This window comes from Talpa europaea (genome assembly GCF_964194135.1).
Source record: "Talpa europaea genome assembly, chromosome: 12".
NCBI lineage: Eukaryota > Metazoa > Chordata > Mammalia > Eulipotyphla > Talpidae > Talpa > Talpa europaea.
The window spans coordinates 80,418,760-80,429,357 of record NC_140079.1 but is presented as its reverse complement, the minus strand read 5'-3'; the positions used below and the strand labels follow the sequence as shown (position 1 = coordinate 80,429,357).

The 10,598-nt window shown below is 54.7% G+C and overlaps 1 protein-coding gene across 1 annotated transcript; it reads left to right on the top strand.

Annotated features, from left to right (window-relative positions):
• Positions 1-1,493: 1,493 nt before the first annotated feature.
• On the top strand, positions 1,494-3,737 carry TRIM56 (tripartite motif containing 56; the record flags this gene model as incomplete). The annotated part of the gene is made up of 1 exon (XM_084251036.1): positions 1,494-3,737. One exon carries the CDS (start codon positions 1,494-1,496, stop codon positions 3,735-3,737), a length of 2,244 nt encoding a protein of 747 aa, XP_084107162.1.
• Positions 3,738-10,598: the final 6,861 nt, after the last annotated feature.

The following is a 10,598-nucleotide window of genomic DNA, read 5'->3' as shown; positions in this document are numbered from 1 at the left end:
TCGCCAGAAATGGATGTGCAGATTTCCGCAGCACCGAGCCCTCCCGCCCCGGCTACCCTAAGGCTCTGAAGCACAGAAGAGCGCTCAGTTCTCCCCTCGGGCGGCTGCCCCGCCTCGCAGAGCTGCACACCTAGCAGGGCGGACCCCGAGGCCGCCCGGCGGGGACCCGGGCGCCTGCAGCGGGGCGAGCCGGCGCGGGGGTGGGGGCGCGGGAGGAAGCGGTCCGGCGGGGGCAGGGGAGAGGGCGGGGCCTGGGCGGCGGGTCGAGTCGGTGTCCCAGGCCCGAGACGGAAGTTGCACAAGTCCGATTAGTTTCAGTTTTGCTTCCCTTTCAGACGCCGGGCAGCGGCGGCGGCCAGACCGCGGCCTCCCGCTCCCGCCGGCGCCCAGTCGGCTCGGGTAGGTAGGCGCGGGCGGCGCGGCCGGGGGGGCGGCTGGAGGAGGAACTGGACCGCAGCGGGGGGGGGGGGGGGGGAGCCCCGAGAGGGAGGAAGGAGGTGGAGAGACCCAGGAGGCTGGCGGGGACTGCCCTCCCCTCTGCCCAGGGCCCGAGGCTTCCCTAGGAATGTCCCCCCCCAACTCTCCGAGCTCCCCTCCCAGCGCACACTCACACTCACACTCACGCTCACACCCCTACCCACCGGGCACGCACACGCGCTCACACACCTACCTTCGTTTCCGGAAGTTTGGGGGGAGAGTCCCCAAGTTCCTGCAAGTACTTCACAGCCAGGGCGCCGCGCGGAGAGCTGGTGTGGAGAGCTGGGGGACTAGGGATGAAACTCACAGGGCCCCGGCCCTTCTGCGGTCTCTGGGAAAGCAGGAAGCCTCTCCTAGCAGGGACGGCTGAGAGAAGAGGACTCTAGGAAAATGAGGCAAAGCCTGAGGTGACCTGTGTTCCAGCAGCTGGAAGGAGAGAGGGCAGCCCCTCCTTTCTGCTCCCGCCAGAACAAGGCAGGAGAGTCAGGGCAGGAAGGGAGGTCCCGGCTGTCCATGATGCAGCTCCCAGGGGCTAGAAGACAGGTGTGTGGGCTGTGGGAATTGGCACCCCTTCCGAGCCCCACTTGCCAGGCTTCAAGGCCACTCTGCCCATCTGGAAGCTCTCCTGTGTCCTGCCTGCCCACCCCTGCCCCCTAGCACCCCGCCCCTGCAGGACCCCAGGACCATTCAGGCTTGCCAGTGTAGTGTCATTACACTGTCAACTGTCTGAGACCCAGGCTTCTAGGTTCTGTCATTTCTCCCAGTGACTGAAACAAAGCCAGTAGCATTGACTTTTTTTTTCATTTTCTCCATGTTCACAAGAAGAAGGCGGATCACCCCCTAGCCCAAGAGCAAGTGGGCCAGAGGCCCTGACCGAAGACCAGAAGAAAATTCCTAGCCATTCAGGTGAGACCCCAGTCCTAGTGGGGCATGAGGATGGGGGGAGTGGCAAGAGGGCAGGCTGGAGACCCTGTGGAGGTGCCCTCTGCCCTCTGACCGTGACCCCTCCTTGCAGTATGGTTTCCCAGGGATCCTCACCCTCCCTGCTGGAGGCCCTGAGCAGTGACTTCCTGGCCTGTAAAATTTGCCTGGAGCAGCTGCGGGCACCGAAAACATTGCCCTGCTTGCACACCTACTGCCAGGACTGTCTGGCCCAGCTGGCTGAGGGTGGCCACCTCCGATGTCCCGAGTGCCGAGAGACTGTGCCCGTGCCCCCCTCAGGCGTGGCCGCTTTCAAGACCAACTTCTTCGTCAACGGGCTCCTGGACTTGGTGAAGGCTCGGGCGGGTGGAGACCTTCGTGCAGGGAAGGCAGCCTGTGCTCTGTGTCCCCTGATGGGCGGCACCAGTGCGGGGGGGCCAGCCACAGCCCGGTGTCTGGACTGTGCCGACGACTTGTGCCAGGCCTGTGCCGATGGGCACCGCTGCACCCGCCAGACCCACACCCACCGAGTGGTCGACCTGGTGGGTTACAGGGCAGGGTGGTATGATGAAGAGGCCCGGGAGCGTCAGGCCGCCCAGTGCCCGCAGCACCCTGGGGAGGCCCTGCGCTTCCTGTGCCAGCCCTGCTCCCAGCTGCTGTGCCGTGAGTGCCGCCTGGACCCTCATCTGGACCACCCCTGTCTGCCCCTGGCTGAGGCAGTGCGTGCCCGGAGGCCAGCCCTGGAGAAGCTCCTAGAAGGCGTAGACAGCAACCTGGCCGAGCTGGAGGCCACTCGAATGCTGGAGAAGGAAGCCTTGGCCCAGCTGAGGGAGCAGGCGGCCAAGGTGGGGATGCAAGTGGAGGAGGCGGCTGAGGGAGTCCTCCGGGCCCTCCTGGCCCAGAAGCAGGAGGTGCTGGGCCAGCTACGGGCCCATGTGGAGGCTGCTGAAGAGGCTGCCCGGAAGCGACTGGGGGAGCTGGAGGGCCGGGAACAGGTGGCCAAGGAGGCTGCTGCCTTTGCCCGTCGGGTGCTCAGCCTGGGTCGTGAGGCTGAGATCCTCTCGCTGGAGGGGGCGATCACACAGAGGCTTCAGCAGCTACAGGGTAGTCCCTGGATGCCTGGGCCAGCCCCTTGCCTGCTGCCTCAGCTGGAGATCCACCCTGGACTCCAAGACAAGAACTGCCATTTACTACAGCTTTCCTTTGAGGAGCAGCAGCCACAGAAGGACAGTGGGAAAGAAGGAGCCAGGAGCCAGGGAAGCAGCGAAACCCAGAGCTGCATTGAGAATGGAGCCAAGAATGAGAGACACGATGGAGTCCAGCCCCAGGGTAAGGATAGAGCCCCGACACCCCAAGAAGATGGAACCCAGACCCCGAAAGAGGGCAGAGCCCAGTCACCCCCAGAAGATGAAAGAGCCCAGACCCCGAGGGGTGGCAGATTAAACAAGAAGAAGAAGTTCAAAGACAGGTTCAAGTCGATTTCCCGGGAGCCCAGCCCAGCACCAGGGCCAAACCTGGAGGGTTCTGGCCTCCTCCCCAGACCCATCTTTTCCTGCAGCTTCCCCACGAGGATGCCTGGAGACAAGCGGTCTCCCCGGATCACTGGGCTCTGTCCCTTTGGCCCCCGGGAGATCCTGGTGGCTGATGAACAGAACAAAGCGCTGAAGCGCTTTTCCCTCAACGGTGACTACAAAGGAGCAGTGCCGGTCCCCGAGAGCTGCTCCCCGTGCAGTGTGGCAGCCCTGCAGGGTGCCGTGGCCTTCTCAGCCGGTGCCAGGCTCTATCTTATCAGCCCTGATGGAGAGGTGCAGTGGCGCCGGGCCCTGAGCCTATGCCAGGCCAGCCACGCTGTGGCTGCCATGCCGAGTGGGGACCGGGTGGCTGTCAGCGTGTCTGGCCACGTGGAAGTATACAACATGGAAGGCAGCCTGGCCACCCGGTTTATCCCTGGAGGCAGGGCCAGCCGGGGTCAGCGGGCACTGGTGTTCCTAACCACCAGCCCGGAGGGGAATTTTGTGGGTTCAGACTGGCAGCAGAATAGCTTGGTGGTCTGTGACGGGCTGGGTCAGGTGATCGGGGAGTACCGAGGGCCAGGCTTGCATGGCTGCCAACCAGGCTCCGTGTCTGTGGATAAAAGGGGCTACATCTTTCTGACCCTGCGTGAGGTCAACAAGGTGGTGATCTTGGACCCCAGGGGGTCACTGCTTGGTGACTTCCTGACAGCCTATCATGGCCTAGAAAAGCCACGGGTGACCACCATGGTGGACGGCAGGTACCTGGTTGTATCCCTCAGTAATGGGACCATCCATGTCTTTCGGGTTCGTTCTCCTGACAGTTAATGGGGTAGGGTTGGTTGGGGTAGGGTGGGGCTGGGGAGGGAGGGGAGAGGCAAGACTACCCATGGGATGTGGTGGGCGAGGGTATTTTCCCGAGGGCAGGGGTTGGCAACTTTTCAATGTGAGGTGCCAAACTGCTCCCTATTTGGCGTATAGGGATGGGCAGGAACCAAGGGTGGTGGCGTGACCATGGCTCAGAAGCAGAAGAGGAGGGTGGCAGGGGTGCTGGCCACACCTCTTGCTTTCTGTGGATGGCTGCTGCATTTAGTTTAGGTTCCTGAGGTTGGAAAGCTCTCTCTGATTTGTGTTCTTCAAAACCATTCCTGATAGAGTAGCCTGGGAAGAGTAGCCTGATAGAGTAGCCTGGGAAGAAGTCACCCGAGTCATGAAGGGCCCAGGGTGTGTTAGACAGGTGCCTTCTGAAAGACAGCAGAGAGCCTGGCACTCTTCAGACTGGAGCAGGGACATACCAGTCGGAGGAGGCCTGGGATTTCCACAGAAAATGACTTCTTCCACCAGTCCAACCCAGAAGTTGAGGCTCCTAAGATAATGGCATCTCCCAGGGAGGTAGAAGGTCAGTTTCTGCCAAAATGCGGACACCAGCTGAGGCCAAGAGGTGGTTACTTCCAAGTCCATGAAGAGAATGTACTTCTAAAAAACTGAACCGGGCAGGGCTGCAGTCTAAAAAGCAGAGTTCTGGGTGTAGGAGTAGCGGAGGCCCCTGGTCCTCCCCCCCCCCCCACCTCCAGACTTACGGAGGATGTAAAATAAATCTCTAGGATGCAACACTTCTGTGTTGACATTTTTACATTTCCTGGAGTCTAGCATTAGCTTTCCCATAGTTTATTAGCAAAATCCCTTTTGAGAAATTTTGGCCTTCATTTGGCTGAACTGGGGTGAAGGAATGTCGTTTTTTGTAGGCTGCTGTGACTGAGGACAACCACCTATAAGCCTAGAGGCCAGGTGTGGATTGGGGGACAATCCCAACCAGGGATTGTTGTTGGCTTCCCAGGGGCAAGCCAACCAGAAAATCTGGCAAGTGGGTAGTGGGGCTGAAAAAGTGACAGCTAGGAGCGGGAGCCATTCGCAGGTGTTTCCCGGCCCTAGTGCTTTGCGTGGGCCATGGCCACAGTGGGACCGAGGTGAACAGGTCTGGCTAGGGGTTGTGGAGACGTGACCAACGAGAGTCTTAACGTAGAGATCATTGGCAATGAGAATTCACGGAACCGGAGGGATTTGGGATGAGACCAGAGGGGAGGTGTAGGGCATTAGGGGTAGGGCAAAGAGAATCCTTCTGCAGGAAGGTCACTGCTTATTTAATGGAGAGAGTGCAGAAATTATCAGTGTCAAGTGGACACATTCATATATATAAGAACTTAAAATGTATGAACAGCGAAGAATAATGAAGATTAAAGGAAAATCAACAGCATGAGAAAACTACGCAGAGTTGATCTGAGGAACAGCAGGGCCTCCAGTATGTGAGTGACGGAAAGGTCTGCTTGGTCAGAGGGCCACACAGACACAACACCGAGGAGGCACACACCCAGGCTAGTAAAATAAGATAGACCATTTGTATTCATCAGAAATACATTTTGAAACTATGTCATGGTGAAATAGACTCCTGGCACTATAAAATGAAGTCTGGAGAGAGATTTGGCAATGCCTGACCAGGGTCCAAAAAAAAAAAAAAAAAAGGCTTATAAAACTGAGCTGTTCCACTTTTGGGGAATACATTCTGGGAAAATAATTCAAAAGGGAAAAAGTATTTGCAAGAGATGTGGCCATCCTATATACTACAGTCATTAACTGGAAACTGCTGAACAGTGGGGGGTAGATAAGTAGATTGTGGTCTATTAGGACAATGAGCTGCTGCCTTCAGATATGACAAGTACGAAAACTATGTGGAAGAATATGTTATATGATGCAACCATAGTCAGTGATTGGGGGGAGTTTGGAATTATGATCACATAATGATGGCAACAAGGTCGAAAGTGTGACTGAATAATTCTGGAGTGGAAATAGGTTCAAAATTTGTAAATAGTGATTGGGGAGATTGGGTTCTTTTTTGAGTTATTTCATGCTGTTGTTCATATGTGCACATTCCTACTTCAGTGATTATTACCCATTAAGTAACATATAGGCTTGAATATTTACTTTAAAAATATACACGCCTCTGTAATTGAAATTCAAGAATAGCTGCTGGGTTTGCAAATGAACATGGGAACACAAATAAGACTCTCCCATTAGAGGAGGAGGAGGAGGGGTCGGGAGGAAACCCCAGCAATTGGGACCTAGATGGAAGAAAGAGTTGTCAGGGCCGGATTTTGTTTGGTGACTGACCAAGGAACTTGCCTTGGGGGCTTGGCAGAGGTCAGGATGTCCCTTTGGGTGACTGGATCATTGTAGAGAGTCCAGAAAGCAGGGGACGGTTTTGTTGGTTTTCCCAACTAATTCAGACCAATTGGAAACCAAGCGGGGGGGGGGGGGGGGGGGCGCGGGGGTCGTATGAGACCAAGCAGTGTGGGAGGAGTTGCATGGGTGTGTCTGTCTTTGCAGCTCAGTGTGCCGAGTTAACACTGTCATGGCTCCTAGAAAGTGCTAGGAAACATCTGTGAATCAATACCTAGAAAAGAGTGGGACAGTGGAAGGCTGCAGATATTTCCCACCTCAGATGCCATAGCCCCAGCCAACCCTGTCATTCAAAACCCTGGCTTGTGGGAAATCTCCAGTAGGGGGCACTGTGGACACAGCCCACCCTATGCCTCTCAGGGTGGCTGGGCTCCAAGTCAAAAAAAAGAGATAGGGGTGTCCTGCTTATGTGTGTGTATGGAGGGAGGCTCTGGGGTACGGGGACTCTAGGGGATCCTAGCTCAGCTCTGTTCAGCTGTGGAGAAACCATATGTGGAGGGCCTGGCTGGTGAGGAGGCTCCAGCCCTGGGGCGCAACTGAAAGAGAGCAAAAATAGAGACGTTCAGTAGTGTGTGTCAGCTGCTACAAGAAGAGAGCCCCACAGATGCTCTGGAGATTCAGGAAGCTGGGCACTGGAAGATTGACAGAAATAATAAAGTTTCCTCACTAAGGGGCAGAGGCACAGAACACTAGCAAAATGTGAAACAGATGGGAAGTACAGCATCAAGCATAATTTGGAGGTAAAAATCCCCACCTTAACTGGGACCTGGAAATCCAAATGGGCCCCATGGAAAGCACTGCCTGGCATTGAAGGAAACTATGGGTGTTAGGAAATTGGGAACATCACGAAAGATACAATGACACCCCTTCCCCACTCCCACCCCACGTTGCACTGTGAAATTAAATTCATCAATCATTCCTTTTTCTGTTTGGAACTTTCCAGGCTGAACGAAGAATGCCATTTGGGTAGAGAGAAAGGGAGTAGAAACCTTTTTCATATTCTTTGTTCCTAAAATGGAAATGGAAATGAGTAGGCAGAGATGGAGGTTGAGGGCTGGCTCTTCCACTAAATAGCTGTGTGATCTTGGTCTAGCTCCCTAACCTCTCTGAACCTATTTGTAGATGTGTAAAAGAGGGTAATGGTATCCACCACGCCCACCTCGCAGGGTTGTTGTGAGGACTGGGTGAGCAGCACGGAGACGTATATTGTATGCCATGGGTTAGAGAATAGTCCAGCTGACTTGTGCTCACCCAATAATGCTCTTCCATCGGTGTAAATTGAGCAAAGATAAAAGGTAAAATCTCGAGGTAAAATGTCGAGACTATCTGGGTAGTGTTATTACCTGCAAACTGTCTTTTCTTTTGGAGGAAAATGTTTTGTTTAGCTCCGCAGCTATTCCTTGAAGAAGCCATATGCTAAACCACAACAGTGATTTAGGAGCAGAAGGGACACAGACCAACTAGCTAAGACTCAGTGCCATTCCTACAAGCCAGCTGAGAAGCAGGCCGCACTAATTAGGGCTTGATAAACAGACATTTAGAAAAAGTTCAAATTGGCACGAGTGACCCCATCTTTTGCTAGTTTAGGGAAACTGTAATTTGGGAGGGAATAGTTCTCCTTTCTCTATAGTCTTATAACTATTGAATCCATAAAGCACTATCATAGAATAAATGTACAGTGATGAAATTCCAAAGGGACAGAAGTCTTAAGAGAGATGTCAGAAATCTTGCGAGGAAATTGGTGAGGTTGGAGACCTGAGGGGGCGGGCGCAGTAAGTGGGAGCCAGGGTCAAAGTCAAAGTAAGTGGTTGCCAGGGTCTCCCCGCAGCAGGTCAGCTGGGAATGAGAGTGACCCTGCAGGTGAAGTGGGAGTAGACAGGGCCACAGAGTTGGGCTTTTTTGGGGAGAAAGCAGTCTTGGACTAGCTGGAGTGGGGAGCTGCCCACTGGGGCACTCAGTGTTCTAGCAGGAGAGAAACCAAGGTCAGACACAGGCTTAGGAAAATAGGTAACTTGGCTAAAGGTAACAGAATCTGCCTACTCAGCTTGTTCAGGAATATAGTTAAGTGCATAGAGACAGGAGGAAGAATAGGTCTTCTACTACAAATGCCTTTGATAGCGGGAGCAGAGAGTGTACGGCAGGGTCAGGCTGTACCACACTGAAGCGTCAGGAGGAGTCTTTGGGGCCAGGTGGAGAAGGGTCTGTATATAAAGAGGTGATTAGGAAGTAGAACTGGTTGGCTTAGCAGACCAGAGAGACGTTGTTGAACACAGAATGGGGCGTTGTGTCCACCAGCAAATTTTTCTTAGCTGCTAATGGATTGTGATGGAAACACCTTCATTTCTTTGGTTGTGTACTTTATGGCGGTCTTCTGTTAATAAATGCTTTGGAAAAAATTCAACCCTTTTCTCAGATGGATTTGTGGGTATGGGCAACATCAACACCTAGATACTGAAGGGAACCAGACAGCATCACTGTGCCCGCCAAGTCCAAGATGCCCACGTGGAGTCCTTGGGGACACCGCAGGGACAAGGGGTCACCATCTGGGGACCCTCCCTCATCCAGGCCTGGCCACTTGTAGGACAGAGGAACCTGCTGGGCAGACTGTCCCTCCAGGCTGACTCTCGGGGGAGCCAGCGGGTGATTAGCCCAGCATGACTACATGAAACCACCTTAGGCAGGTGAACAGGGAACTGGATTGGGGTGGCTATGCCCCCTGTGTCAGTCTCTGCTTGTTTTTTGGTTTGAGGGAGCCACAGCATCAACGAGCCCCTTCGGCTGCTGCAGTTGTGATTCCAAGGTGGCCCCTGCAGAGCTGGCAAATATGGGGACCCTGGAGTATCCACACCCTCTGCCCTAGTCTCTAGAGCCCTGCAAGGAGCCCTCTCCCCTCTGAGGTGTCCTGAGGAAGAGGAGAGACCTGGGGTTCTTAATTCTAATCCACAGGCCTCTGGCCTCCCCATCAAACTCTGGAGATCAGACAGCAGTCATTGACTGCCTGCCTGCCTGCACATCACATCCATCTACTTCCGGAAGCCTCAAACCCTGAACGTAGATATTAACATTACTGACCGGCTTGCTTATGAGAAGCTGATTTAGGTCCTGACTCCAAAGCTCCCCTATGGCCAGCCCTGAGCCAGTCTCCTCGTTCATGAACAGAGCTGAGAAAAATGAGGCCTGGGATTCTTCCCTGAGCCCCCATCCCCAGAACAGGCCTGAAATCTGGACACAGGAAGGAAACTTGGAGGCATCCCCACATGCCCTCCACTGTCTCCTGCTCACCTTCAGAGCCCCCCAAGATGCAGAAGGAATGACAGCTGAGATGAGAATGTTTTGAGTGGCTTGGTGGGAAGCAGGGGGTGGGGATCAGGGCCCACCACTGCTGTGGTGACAGCCTGAACAAGAATTCCGCAATTCATCATCTAGTGACTCAGCCTGGCTTGGATGGCGCCTCTGCCAACCCCAGGGAGCATGACTCAGCAGCTGAGGGGGCCGGGCAGGAGACACCGCTGCGGTCCATGTGAGCGGTGACTGTAGGGAGAACAGCCTGTTCCTAGCTCCAAGCCCCAAGGCGGAGCATCTGCTCCTGTGGCCTGACACACGTGGCCAGGTTCCTAGCCATGAGGCCAGACGGCCTCCTTCAGGCCCGAGTTTCCCACTGTGCAGCAGAGAAGTCACAGCCTTGGCTCCAGGCCTGCTTCCTTTTCCCAAGGCCTGGGGACCTGCAGCGAGCCGCACCTCCTCTCTCCTCGCCACTCTACTGGGATCAGCCAGCCTCCCAACGAGGGCAGCAGAGGCTGGGGTGAGGAGGAGGGACATGTCACAGGCTGGGCACACAATCTGGGTCCCTCCTAGCTGCTGGGGCTGGCGGAATGGGGCTTTGGGGTCTTGATTTTGCTCAAGGGCCAACTCAGAAAATGTCTCTTTACCCTTAGAAATAGCGAGGTCAATTTGCTCTCACTGCAACACTAAGTTAAGGACAGTCCATCACTTACCAGAAGAAAACAGCCAAAGCAAGCCGAGGTAGAATAGCCGAACCACAGAGGGGAGAACAGGAGGAAGAGCCACCTGGGGCAACCTGCAGGGCACGCCACCATGGGGTCTTTCCGCAGGGGCACCAGCCCTTCTCTGGAGGCCCTGTCTCCTCAGATTTTTCACACACACCTCTTTCTTCACCTGCAAACCCTTCAAGACTAGTGTCTGATTCACATGAAGCCTTCCAGAATCAGATGTTCCATAAATAGCTATTGGTGGAAAGATCAAATGGTGAATTTGTGCTAAAACTTCAGATGCAGCCTTAGGGGGAGCTGGCCATGCCACAGGCTGTACCATTTTAAGGCAAAGAGGTGCAACTCTGTTCCTTGGAAGAGAGGCTTAAGTAAGAGTGATGCTAGCAGCATTCTGGAGAAAAAAAGAGTCATCTGATCCAGCTGTACTTCTTCTTTCTCCCATTGC